This window comes from Panthera tigris, chromosome A1 (assembly GCF_018350195.1).
Source record: "Panthera tigris isolate Pti1 chromosome A1, P.tigris_Pti1_mat1.1, whole genome shotgun sequence".
NCBI classification, from domain to species: Eukaryota; Metazoa; Chordata; class Mammalia; order Carnivora; family Felidae; genus Panthera; species Panthera tigris.
Genome location: NC_056660.1, coordinates 19,290,447 through 19,304,260, shown reverse-complemented (window position 1 = coordinate 19,304,260; position 13,814 = coordinate 19,290,447). Strand labels below are relative to the sequence as shown.

Sequence of the window (13,814 nt, the reverse complement as noted above, 5' to 3'; positions counted from 1 at the left end):
CAGGGTGACAGTATCTTAAAGGAACATGCAGTACCTCATGCGCCAGCATCCTCCCTGATATTGCAGATAAAAACAAAAGAAGCCAACGTAAGATGGAAAGGCAGAGACCAGCAGAAAGTCACATATTCCAACTTGTTTGGGAATGACTTTTCCCACAGCCACATGCCAAGGAGCTGCTCTCCCGCAAAAGTGGACATTTGGGGGCAGTCAGGTGCCATAATAGCCCCAGGCAAATTCTAGGAATACGGTCCCAGGTTACTCTTAAAAGCACTGAGGTCTCCTTAAGATGTCAGGAAGAGTTTAACATGGACATTTTTCATTTTAAGATAGGAAATTGGAGACAGAGAGTGACATCTTAGTATATGACATGCACCCTGAGAATGTAAGATGTGCTTTTAATTATGGGTCTTTTTTTTTTTTTAAGAAAAAAATGCTCTGGTCCATGTTTCTTATATTATGGCCCTAAGGTAAAATACGCATTAGACTTGGCTGAATATAAAACACTGTTCCACTCACTGGGCAGTTATCAAATATTACACCATGTGGGCCATTCACTGTTGATGTACATCAAGGTTTCTCAGTCTCAGCACTACTGACATTTGGGCTCACATAATTCTTTGTCGTGGGGGGCTGTGCTCTGTGTGGTAGGCCATCGGGCAGCATCCCTGGTCTCTACCCACTAGATGTCAGTAGTATTCCCTCCCCAGTCAGGACAACCAAAAACGTCTCCAGACGTTGCCAGATGTCTCTGGGGGCAACAAAATTACTCCCAACTGAGCATCACCACAGTTCCTATTTCTCAGGCAGAAAAGCTTTTTTTGTATTTTACACCCTTTTTGGAAGTTTGATAAAACTGTCGTTCCTAAGATCATATTCTTTAATCACTTTTTAACTCAAGAAAGTATATTCCATGGTCTCATGTTATGTTTAATAAATATTTAATTATTAAGAAGCTTTGGCATTGCTTGGGAGGCTGCAAGGTTGAGGAATGATTGATGGACATAGACAGCAAAAAACATTTTTCTTAAAATCTGTTAAGTAATATTATCATGCCATCAAAATTGTGAAGTGACCTACGATATGTGCCTTATAACCCCAGAAATGGCCAAGATCACATAATGTAAATGTTTTAAGCATTACAACCGAGAGCCAACTGGTACCTGTATAATCATCTAACTAAAGAGCCGAGAGGATCTTTAAAAAAACCTGCAGGAACAGAGTGACTGATCATCCTATCCTGGCTAAGACTTTGCTGCCTTAAGTAAGCAAAACAAGCAAATAAATGTAATGGGTAATTAAAGCCCAATGAATCTAAGACATGAGAGAATAGGGTTAATGGCAAGAGGTTATTTAAAACACAGCAACCATACTGCCCAAAGCATTCAACTTACAGGAAAGTATTTCTGAACAACACCAAAATCGATAAAACCGATTATAATCCATACCACCAACGTCAACGTGGAAATGATGATGATAAATGGGACAAAATATCCACTAAACCGGTCAGCCAGTTGCTGAATGGGTGCCTATGAAAACAAAACACCAAGACCAGGGGAAATTACAATCCACAAAGAAATAAAACACCACAAGCATGAGCAAGAACTGGGGTTCCGAGCCCCCTCGTTAACTACACTTACTAATCAATCTCTACTCCGCAAAATCTGCCTGATTTTACAAAGCTCTTGGAGTCATTCCTAAAATGAGGAAGCTGAAGTTGTATTATTTTGTTAAATTTCTTCATTACCTTTGACATCTGAGCCTCTTCTACTAATTTCACAATCTGAGCCAAAGTGGTGTCATTGCCCACGTGGGTGGCGTTAATGAGCACAGAGCCATGTGCGTTTATAGACCCAGCAATCACTGTGCTTCCGGGTTTCTTAGTGACAGGCATGGCTTCTCCTAGAGGGGGAGAAAAGAGACCAACCATCATGCATTCAGCCCCACTTGGCACTCATGTGACCTGGCAGGTGCTGTGATACCCACCCAAAGGGAACATGAAACAAGCCACCCAACCTGTGATGAGAGACTCGTCAGCCATGGTACTGCCTTCCAGGACTTTCCCATCCACCGGGAACTTTCCGCCGGGGACGACTTTGATGACGTCGCCCCGCTGCACCAGCTCCATGGGTACTTGCTCCTCTCTGAAACAAATGCCACTCAAGTTATGCACACAGCAATTAACTGGAGCTCACTCCTGCTGGTCTGCCGCCCGGGTCGGGTTCTAGACAATGTGTTGGACTGGTTACACTCTTGGCTTTTACACTGAGTGGCAGTATTCATTTTATCTGTTCATTTACAGATTGAGTCAATATTTAGTGCACAGCTAAGTGACAGGTGCTGTACTAGACACTGGAAATACAGCTGTGAACAGGACAGCAAAGTCCCTACCCTCATGAAGACCAATTCTGCGGAAAAAAACAGACAATGAACAGGACAGTCCGAGGTATTAAATAAGTGTTATGATGCAAATAATGTGACTCAAGGGCTTTTTTTTTTGGGGGGGGGGTTCACTTGGAAGACATGCTGTGACCTGGAAGACAAGAAGGGCCAACATACAGGGGAAAGAAAGTTCAAGGGGAAAAACTCTGCTAATGCGAAGGCCCTAAGGCAGGAAGGAAGGGCGCCTCTGAAAAACAAGAAGTGAAGCAGGCAGAGTCCCGATCCCGTTGAGTCTTGCAGAACAGAGTACGGGCTTCAAACGTTAAGAGTTTTACTGGAAAGTGACATAATTTGATTCACATTTTCAAGTCATCGCTCTGGCTGCTGCATGAGCACAGGGTGGCAGGGACAATAATAGAGGCTGGGAGAAGAGGTGGGCAAGCAAAAGATGGCAGTGGCGTGGGCCAGAGATGGCGTGAACACCCAGGATATTTCCAGGGCGTGCAGATACGCTAAATGAGTAAAGAAAAGAAGCAAAGAGGGGCGCCTGGGTGGCTCAGTCGGTTAAGCGGCCAACTTCGGCTCAGGTCATGATCTCGCGGTCCGTGAGTTTTAGCCCCGCGTCGGGCTCTGTGCTGACAGCTCGGAGCCTGGAGCCTGTTTCGGATTCTGTGTCTCCCTCTCTCTGACCCTCCCCCATTCATGCTCTGTCTCTCTCTGTCTCAAAAATAAATAAACGTTTAAAAAAAAAAAGAAAAGAAAAGAAGCAAAGAGGAGCTCGAAATTCTCAGTTACTGAGATGGAGACAAGTGTGCAGAAGCCGCTGAAGGACAGAGAGAGAAGAGATGAAATAAAGACCTTCATTTTGACATGTCGGGTGTGGGATGCCTATCTGAGTCAAGTAGGGAGCAGAAAATATGACTGGAGCTGAGAGAAGAGGGCAGAGCTAGAGGTACAAATCCCGGAGTTGTCAAAATACACATGGTACCTACAGCCCTGAAATGGTGCAAGGTCACCTGGGAGCATAAGTGGAAAAGAGAGGGAGTTCTAGATCCAAGCTCTGGTGCCGGGGCCACACTGGAGGCTGAACAGGTGGGAGGGCCAGCCAGCGGCAGGGAGGCAGATGGGCCAGTGGGGATGGCAGACTGCGGGAGCAGACGTCCTAGCCTCAGCCACAGCAGGCGTCACTACCCAGACGCGATACGGGCAAACTTCATCATACTCTGCACTTAAGATCTGCCTACTTCGTGAAGGTAAGTCACACTTTCATAAAAAAGAAAACCAACAAGAAGTTTCAAATGGAGACACTGGGGGGCAGGGGCAATGCTGGTGGAGAGGCATTAAAATCAGCAATGGCTGGGTCGGGGCAATGGAAATGAATTGACGTGTGAAGGAAAAGCAATTTCAGCAACCGATGGAGGCAGCAGCCCAGCGGGATGGGCAGAGGAGAGCGCGCGAAGCGAGGAGACAGGCCGCGGCTCAAGAAGCTCTCACAGGAGGTTTTGCAGAAGAGAGAGTGGAGTCAGACAGGCGCGAGTGAGTCGTAGGTGTGTGTGTGGACTGGATGCCGGTCCCCAGACAGACAGAGACACATGGTGGGGGAGAGGAGGGAAGGACAGAGCGAAGGGAGGCCGCTGGAGAACCACCCAGGGGCCACATAACACATCACTGTGCACAGCACGGGTTTGAACCACGTGGGTCCACATATACGCGGTTTTTCAATAAATACAACAGAGTACTGTAAGCAGATTTTCTCTTCCTCCTGATTTTCTTGACATTTTCTTTTCTCTAGCTTACTTTATTATAGGAATAGAGTATATAACAACCTGCAAAGTAAGTGTTCATTGACTGTTTACGTTATCGGTAAGGCTTCTAGTCAACAGTAGCTGATTCGTTTCGGGGGAGTCAAAAGTTATACTCGGATTTTCGACTCTGCACTGGGTCAGCACCCCAACCCCCCACCGCTGCTCAAGGGTCGACTGTTGAGAACCGTGCCTCGTGATCAAATGCTGACAAAGTCAACTAAGCAGGCTCCGGGGTTATTTTACACACTTCTTTCATTCTATAATGATTCATTCTCATCAGATGCTAAGGATGCCTTATCAATGTGAGAAGGTAAAATGGACATTTACTGAGTGCACGTCCTGTGCTAGATTTTTACTTATTTTCTCATTGAATCTTCCCAAAAGTATATGAGGTAAGTGATATTCACTCCCATTTGAGCAAAAACCTGAAGATTTCTTAGGAAGGCACAGAATTGAACCTACATGCCCATTTCTTTCAACGTTGCTATGTGTAAGCGTATAAAACCCCAGAGCCAACGTGTGCAGAGATGTTAAGTATTGACATCAAAACTTTCTTTTTTAAAAACTGTGCAGGAGCACCGTCGCATAACGAGGATTCAAGAGTCTGTCTGTCTGTCCGTCTGTCTCCAAAGGTCTGGTGCTACCTCCATGCTCCATGCCACCACCTCCCTGCAAGGCTGTGAGCGCACGCTGCCCCCCCAGGAGCATACGGACGCAGTAAGCGTTTAGTGTCCCCAGACCAAGCGCCACATGTGCCACTGTGTGCACCAGGTGCCAGGGACGCAGTGGTGAGCAAAAGAAGACACGGCCCTGACCCTGGGAGCTCAGAGTCCTCGTGAGGGCCCTGGTGAGTCACAGGGCAGTGGTGCCATCCGGGTCAAGTCCTAGTACAAAGCCACAGTGTCCTCCATTCAACAATGGCGATTTTGTTCCAGGATTAACTGAGATGATGCGTGTTAAGGACTGAGCACAGTGCCTGACATACAGTGAGCGCCCAGTGAATGCTGGTGACTTCTATTATATCACCAAATGGACATTTTCACTATTGACGGGCCTCTGCGTAGCAGGTACCGTGCTGGGCTTGGGTACGAACAGGACAAAGCGAGCCTTCCTCTCAGGAGGTTTACTGCCCAGAAGCTACAAGCAGATCCGAGTATGTAAGTTCAATAATGGCCACAATACAATCAATGGAGCAGGAAAAGAAGGGCCCTTTAAAAGGACAGGGAGTGGGGGTGCCTGGGTGGCTCAGTCGGTTAAGTGGCCGACTTCGGCTCAGGTCATGATCTCGAGGTCCGTGAGTTCGAGCCCCGTGTCGGGCTCTGTGCTGACTGCTCAGAGCCTGGAGCCTGTTTCAGATTCTGTGTCTCCCTCTCTCTGACCCTCCCCCGTTCATGCTCTGTCTCTCTCTGTCTCAAAAATAAATAAACGTTAAAAAAAAAAATTAAAAAAAAAAAAGCTTTAAAAAAAATTTTAAAAAAAGGACAGGGAGTGGCACCCTGAAGTCTCAAGTGCTGGGAGTAGATGTGCAGAAATCTGTTTGGTGGCTGGGCAGGCAGGGTGGCAAACAAGAAGAGGAGACTTCTCCATAATCTGAGAATGTTCTCTGCTGCTTCTTCAAATCTTCCAGTGATGGGAGACGCCCAGGCCCTGCCCTTCTGGGGCCCGTCCACACAACCCAGAGGAGTTTCTCATCACACAAGATCTCTTCCGAGGCCTGTGTCAGGAGAAGGAACGCCTGCTCACTAGCGAAGGGGCGTAGGGAGCTGACATCAGAACCTTCTCCCCCAGCGTAACCTAACTACCAAGCTTTGGAAGGTTCGCTTAATCTGTGACTTGCCCCTTTGATCTGAATTGACCACATCTTTCTAAGCCTAAACAGCTTGATTTGAGGTGAACAGCACTTTCTGGGAGTCAAGGTGGCTCCTTCCAGCGAGTTCCCAGCGTTTCTTCTTCAGAAGCTTGTGTCCCCCGCAAAACACCACCCTGCGGGAATACATTTAATGGAAAGGCGGTGTTTTCCCTAGCATTTCTTCCGCTTTAAGAGTTTCTGCCAGCAGTCTGTCTACCTCACCTGTCTCCTCTCTCCTCTCCTTCCTCATATAACACAAAGTAAAAAGACAAAGAAAAACCTAGAAGAGAACAGACACAAACCTAGGTAAGATTGTAACTCTGTTTTCCCCACTCTAACAGGAGCCTTCAATGCCGGAGCCTAGGGACCAGGCTGTGTGGACCTTTTAAGGTCAAGCACAAACACGGTGTAATTTCACAGTCACTTCATTCACTCAATGAGTATCTGAGCACCTGCCACATGGGTGTCCCAGGGTGAGTGGAGACATGGAGTACACAGAGGAGTGACAGCCAAGCGGGCCAGGGGACAGGAAAGGCTTCTTGAGGATGTGACCCCCAAGCCGAGCCCTGAAGGACAAGACGACAGGTGAAGGGGAAGAAGAAAGGTGTCGGGGGAGACCTGAGAGCCCCTTTCTGGGAGCTGCCAGTGGGGTGTGGCCAAAACGAGGTGGAGGGACGGCGACACAAAGGGCTGGGTCCACTGGGGATACCGGCGGATGTCGAGTCTCACGTGTGCGCTCACAGACTTCACCCTAAGGACAGCAGGGAAGCGCTACAGAGGAATGCAATCAGATCTGGGTGTCCAAGAGACCACTGGTTTGAATGTGGGAAAAGAGTTAGAAAGAGCCTTGGCTAGAAGCAGGGGGCCAATGAAGACCCTGCTGCAGTGCTGTAGGGGACACAGCGGTGGCCTGAGCAGGCGTGGTGAAAACAGACACCACAGACACGTCCCCACCGGCCGAGGCCCGGACGTGGCAAGACCCTGCAGAAGGCAGAGTCCGACTCAGGGGTCACAGCACTGGTAGGCCTCATGTTACACAGAAAGTCAATGCCTCGGGAAGGCAGTGTGTGGCCACGGGACCATCACCTCCCAGCGGCCTGAAGTACCCTTTCAGGAAGGTGGGGGAGGTGGGGAGGAGGAACAAGCACCCTACTTTCAGGCGGGAATCGTGCCTCACAGGCCTTGACTGACGATCTCCCAGCACACAGCTCGTCTGCGGCAAAGCCAGAAGGAACTCTGGCTTTGAAAATGGCACCGCCACAGTGATGACGGCAGTAGAAGGGCCCACGGGGTGTCCACAAGCAAATACTAATCACCATCTCTGGAAAAACACGGAGCTGTGATGGGGGGAGCCCCACCATCCTTGGGCCATTTCAGGTAGCTTCTGTCTCCTGGCAGAGACGCATGTCCCCTCATACTCAAATCAAGGCAGGAGTCCCTGGACCTGCAGCCAGTGCCTTCAGGAGCACCTCAAAATGAAAGGCGACCAGTAAAAGCGGCCGGTCCATGGCTTTGTTCCCAGCTGGAACATTCCCGCATCCCAGAAACTCTCAGGTCATCAATTTGTGAGAAAAAGAAGCCAAGGTGTGCAACCGCTGTGGAGCCACGGCAGTCAAGTGCGTGGAGCCCCCACCTGCCAGCTGCTGTCACACAGTGTCCACCCACCTGCAAGACAGGTGAGCCGATGGCCGAGAGGGCGCCTGTCCCAGCTCTGCCACTCACCCGCCCGCCAAGGACTCTGGGCAAGTCACTCCACCCCACTGGGCTTCGGGTTCTTCCTAAAGAAATGGGGCCGTGGGAGCACCCACCCCCCAGGGGAGTGATCGGGTTAAATTAGGCAGTTTAACCTACTGGTCGCTACTGGGAATGGTATCCTGTAAGTTCTCAAATCTCAACTATCGCTACTGTAATTCTGACTCATATTCAAAAGCCAGCATCAGGGCAAAAACCAGTGCTTCCAGGCCGTGGTCGGCCGGTGCCTCATTCTCTGATTCATGTTTTCGGCGCAGGCTCGCCGAGTACCCCCTCGGGAAGCAACGGAGGAGGGCCTGTCTCAGCCTCCGACGGCCATCCTGGGGCACACACTCACGAACCCACACTGGCCACGGCATGCAGAACGGGCAGCACCATTGGGGTGGGGCACAGGGCTGCTTCGACAACAGGAGTTTGGACTGTAAGTCATGCTGGATGGTAAGAAGCAGCAAAGACATACACACTGAAGAGCAATGAGACACTGACAGAGGGACGTTCCTGAGCAGAGGCCCAGAAGGAGAGGAAGGGAGCGTACAGAGGGAAGGCTAGCTTTGTAGGCTGAGTGACAGGAAACTGATGCATTTCCCACCCCGGAGTCAGAGTGAGATCACAGTCCAAAGGGGAGAGTGGTGGGGCTGGAGAGAGAATTCAGGGATGTGAAGGTCTGAAATAAGCACTGCCTAGAATATGAAAACGAGGCTGACCAGGGAAATACAGAAGCCTGAATTCGTGAAAATGCCTGTATTATTAAATATGCATTGGAGTGCCTGGGTGGCTCAGTCAGTTAAGCATCTGGCTTCGGCTCAGGTCATGATCTCACGGTTCGTGAGTTCGAGCTCCACGTTGGGCTCTGTGCTGACATCTCAGAGCCTGGAGCCTGCTTTGGATTCTGTCTCCTTCTCTCTCTGCCCCTCCCCCACTCATGCTCTGTCTTTCTCTCTCTAAAATAAGAAAACATAAAAAAAATTAAAAAAAAAATAAGTAAATATGCCTTAAAAGCCAGTATGTGTAAGGGTTAAGAATATGGGCTGTGGAACCAAGAGCTTGGGTTATAACTCAATTCCACTACTGAATACCTGTGTGACTTTAGGCCACTTGCTTAGCCTTTTTGAACTTCACTTTCCTCATCTGCAAAATAAAGGTAATAATAGTCCCCTCCTCCTACAGTTTTTTTTTTTTAATTTAGATGTACTATAAAGAGGTTAAAAGTGTCTGACAGACAATAAATGCTATATAAGTTCCAGCAATAATAATAACCACCATATTATTTTTAGTATCTGCTAACTATATGAAGAAGAAAAATACTTCTCCCATCTGTATTCCTTGGCAAGTTGAACCTCATCCCTCAGCCTTGTAAATCCTCAGGTCTTGCAAGGAAGGCCCAACGTGTGGACCGTGCTCCGTGCTCTGTGAAGCTTTCCCTGACCACCCCTAGCCTTCCTCTTCTCAATTCCAGAAACACGAATCACCTAGACCTCTCATTTGTCATTCAGCAAACCATACCACCTTGAATTCTCGTGGCTCTCGTAATCTGTAAACGCCTTATTAACTACCTGGATCAACAGGATGGACCTGACCACACAAGTCTTTGCTGGCCCCCACAATGTCTAGCGTAAGGTCATGAACACAATGGGTGTCTCAGGTGTCTTACACAGTCTGATATAAATTGGTCGAAAACTTTGGATGAAGACAACCCACCTGATGATCAAGTTGTCCTCGCCAAGGGTCACAACGGTGGCTTCTGTGGCTTGGAGAGACATGAGTTTGGCAAGGGCTTCTGAGGTTTTGCTCTAGGAAATGGCCAGAATGGAAAACAAGCTATCATAAGCTGACCGGTGCAAACCCAGACCAATGCTTACCAGGCGGGTATCAGAGAAAACCCCTGCGGAAAGAGGCCGACCCCTCATAACACACACACAGTGCACATCAAAAGGCTCCTCCAGGATGGATGTTACCCACTGCAGTCATCTCCACACTGAAGGTACAATACCACCAAGTTCTATGAATTACATTTCAGCTGAAAAGACAGGACCAGTCTGCCTACTAACTGCCTCTTTTTTTTTTTTTTTGTAAGGTTCAATTTAATTTCTTTTAGGGCCTCAGTCCTACTCTTTTATAGAATACATTAAAATGCAGGGTGTTAAAAATGGCCTGACCGTAAGATGGAAACATGGATTTCTAGACTCATGAGCCAAATACTCAGTTATATACGAAGAGGCAGTATTCGCGCGGGCCTGAAATCCGGAGTTCTTTTCATTACACAATGCGCCTGAATAAAGGTTTCAGTAATTAACCAGATTAGCTGGGATTTCAGAAGTAGCAATCAGTTTGGAGATTAGCGATCAGAACACCTAATTATATGTCGGTTTCACATTTCTTTAAGTCTTTTGCCAGACTGTGTATAATTAGTAATTCTAAACAAGGCGTTCACATGAATTAAGACTTATATTACTGAAGACACAGTTCTTCTTTTCACCCGGAGCTGCAGTTACCTTCGCCACGTGTTCCAGCCACCGGCCCAGGGCAATGAACACAAAGAGCATGGGGGGGGTGTCAAAGAAGGTCACGGGGCTTCTCTCCGCCTTCTCAGCCACGGCCACCACCAGGATGATGACTGAGTAGGTATAGGCGATGCTCGTGGCCAGCACGATGAGCACGTCCATGTTGGCCGCCCCATGCCGCAGAGATCTGTAGGCCTGGATGTAGAAGTACCACCCGCCAAGGAGCTGAAAGAGAACAGCAACAGTGCATGAGCAGGCATCCAGTCCAAGGAGCATCCAGAGACCTGGAGGCCCCTCAGGGCTGCAAATGCTTAGACATTACTTTCTACTCTGCGAGTGACATGTAGGAAAAGTATTTCCTGATTCATAAGACTACTGGCCACAGGAACGGAGGGTCAAGGTCATGGGGGACCTTTCAAACCCACAGCACATGACCTGAATGTCCATCAGCAGAGAACGGTGGCAATGGTGACATCAATCATGGTTCATTTATAACATGGATAGTGCTATGCAGTCCCAAAAGAGGATGTGTGCTAGATCTATAAACCACTCACCTGAAAGATGCCCATGAGACATGGTTAAGTGAAAAAGCCAGTTATAAATCAGTTTATCTAGTATGATCCTATTTCAGTTAAAAAATACAAAGTCCCAGGGTGCCTGGGTGGCTCAGTCAGTTAAGCGTCCGATTTCGGCTCAGGTCATGATCTTGTGGTCCGTGAGTTCGAGCCCCACATCAGGCTCTGTGCTGACAGCTCAGAGCCTAGAGTCTGTTTCAGATTCTGTGTCTCCCTCTCTCTCTGACCCTCCCCCGTTCATGCTCTGTCTCTCTCTGTCTCAAAAATAAATAAACATTAAAAAAAAATTAAAAAAAAAAAAACCAAAGTCCGTGTGGCTATATTATGTGAACATGTACACACATACATATACGTGAAAATGAGTATTTTTTCTACATAGATGAAGATCTGTAAACACACACGCCCAACCAGCAAAAATACTAAGGTAACCCTGGGGAACAGGATTGGGCTGGAGGCAGGGTATGATTCTAGCAAAAGAATATCTTCCCCTTTGCTTCTCCTACTTCAGTATGGTTTGGATTGCCTACAATAAATATATATTACATTTATAATTAAAAAGAAAATACAGAGAAAAGCAAATTCAGCTGACAAATAATTACACGCAGTCTTAAACCAGAGACATTCTCACGTTACCTCAGGAGTTTTATATTTTATTCTAAAACAGATGGGAGGGCACACTTCCCACCAGAAACACAGCCAGCTCCTAAATATCGTCCCTAGAGTAGAAGCTCCAGCAGGTCCATCTCTTCTAAATTATAATTTCCTCAGGGGGCACCTGGGTGGCTCATTCGGTTAAGTGTCCAACTTTGGCCCAGGTCACGATCTCACGGCTCGTGGGTTCGAGCCCCGTGTCGGGCTCTCTGCTGACAGCTCGGAGCCTGGAGCCTGCTTCAGATTCTGCATCTCCCTCTCTCTGTGCCCCTCCCCTGCTCATGCTCTGTCTCTCTTTGTCTCTCAAAAATAAATAAACATTAAAAACAATTTTTTAGTAAATTATAATTTCCTCAGAACCACAGCCCTGTTATTCGGGGCACGAGCCGCTGCTTTTGACAACAAAGGCAATGCAAACTAAACAATAAACAAATAAGGGACACACCGCGTCACCAACACTACAACCACCTACAACCACTGTGAAAGTGACAGAGAAACCAGGTCCTTTCAGTGCCCCCCGCAGGTCCTAAAGGAAAACAGCAGCCCCTGCAGGAAAGCTGTGATAAAATGCCGCCTAAGAAGCTGATGGGCTGTGTCTGGCATGACAGAGCAGAGAATCTGCTGGCCACACAGAGGCAGGGAGGGAAGATACCCACCTGGACGAAGGTGCACAGGATAAAGAAGATGAGATTTAGAATGGACAGTCCTGGAACGATGTTGTGGTCCAGGACCATTGTCTCGTGGGGCTCATTGCTGGGCACCAACATATAGATCATTAAACCCATGACAGGGATGCCAAACATCAGGCTGCACAGAAAAGACTTCTTCCACCTGCAAAGCAAAGCAGCACAGCAACCTATTAGGTGTCACCTGCCAGCTGGGTTATGGGCTAGTCTCCTCCTGGGGGCTCAGGTTAAGACTTGCCTTTGGCACACGTCTGGGACGGACGGCCAAGGGTACGAAAATGAAGGGAAGGTTCTCTCCCTGACGCCCGCCACCTGAGAGGATATCTAAACGTTCACACTTCTCAGGGCTGTTCCAGGGACATACAGGCAGCCTCTGCCTGCCCATGGCTGACCTGTTGCCTCTAATGTCTAGGGCAGGCAACTGAGGCCCGGAACTGAGAATCTAGACCCAGGAAGTTGAACATCCCAGTCCATATGGCTGCCTGCTACTCTTTCTTCAAAATAAAATCTTATACAGACTCCCAAGTAAAAAGTAGGTAAGAGCAAAACTGTATTAGTATGAACATACTTATACGTTTGACCTTCAAAATAGAGTCAGTAACTGGGGCGCCTGGGTGGCTCAGTCGGTTAAGCGTCCGACTTCGGCTCAGGTCATGATCTTGCCGTCTGTGGGTTCAAGCCCCGCCATCAGGCTCTGTGCTGACAGCTCAGAGCCTGGAGCCTGCTTCCGATTCTGTGACTCCCACTCTCTCTGCCCCTCCCCCGCTCACACTCTCTCTCTGTCTCTCTCTCTCTCAAAATAATAAATATTAAAAAAAATAAAAGAGTCAGTGAGAACCGTAAAGCATTCTTGATGGACACCACAGTGACAGCTCTGGTCTCCTGTCAGCGTCAGCATCCATGCAATTCCCACCGACTGTTGTGGAAGCTCTGACACGTCTCCACCCTGGCCCACAGACCCTGGCCTACAACACTGAAGTCTACACTCTCAGGCTGCCGCCAGGGCCCTGGAATTAGCCCGGCCGCTGGCCTTCCAGGTGCATCTCCTTTCAGTCCTTGCCTCCTCCAGGCATGCCAACCAGAGCAAAGGACAGGAGTCCCTGAGGGTCCCCCCGCTGTCATCTCCATGCCCCTTGAGAACTCTCACCTCAACCCCCACCTCCACTGCCTGGCCAACTTCCACTCATTCTTTGAGGCTCAGATCATGTGTCTCCTGCTTGTTGGTTTCCCAGACCCCCTTAACCCACCTGATCCACCGCCCACCCACTCTTTCCTAGCCCAGCCGTGACAGTATCCCACTCATTCCTAACACCAGGCATAGCGCCCTACATATGACAGTGCCCGTGTGTTTGCTGAATGAGTAAGTGCACGTCTGCATCAACGAATAAACTCAGGCCTCCTTCTTCCCAGGCCATTTTCTTTCCAGTGACCATGCTTCCTGCCCTCAGACCCCACTTCCAGAACCCTTTCAAATAAAGTCTTAAGATACTGTGTTGTAAAAGGAAAAACCCACACCCTCTCCCTCCCATCCCAACTTAGTGCTGTCCTGTCTGTTAGCCACCAGCTGTAAGTGGCTATCTAAATTAAAATCAGTTAAGATCAAATGAAATTAAAAA

General features: G+C 48.4%; 1 protein-coding gene across 6 annotated transcripts in view; it reads right to left on the bottom strand.

The window, feature by feature from the left end:
- ATP7B (ATPase copper transporting beta) overlaps positions 1-13,814 on the bottom strand; it is a 79,222-nt gene that overhangs the window by 18,812 nt on the left and 46,596 nt on the right. For 5 of the 6 annotated variants that reach the window (XR_006210051.1, XR_006210069.1, XM_042962664.1 and 2 more), the window contains 6 exons: positions 12,169-12,343; positions 10,278-10,511; positions 9,484-9,575; positions 2,014-2,141; positions 1,745-1,899; positions 1,392-1,526 (listed from right to left, as the gene is read on the bottom strand). Coding sequence is in view for 4 of the 6 variants with exons in the window: in XM_042962664.1 (XP_042818598.1) it covers positions 1,392-1,526; positions 1,745-1,899; positions 2,014-2,141; positions 9,484-9,575; positions 10,278-10,511; positions 12,169-12,343 (919 nt within the window). In the remaining 2 variants the exon portion in view is untranslated. The remainder of the gene's footprint in view (positions 1-1,391; positions 1,527-1,744; positions 1,900-2,013; positions 2,142-9,483; positions 9,576-10,277; positions 10,512-12,168; positions 12,344-13,814) is intronic. The other variant, XM_015544563.2, reaches the window with a different exon arrangement.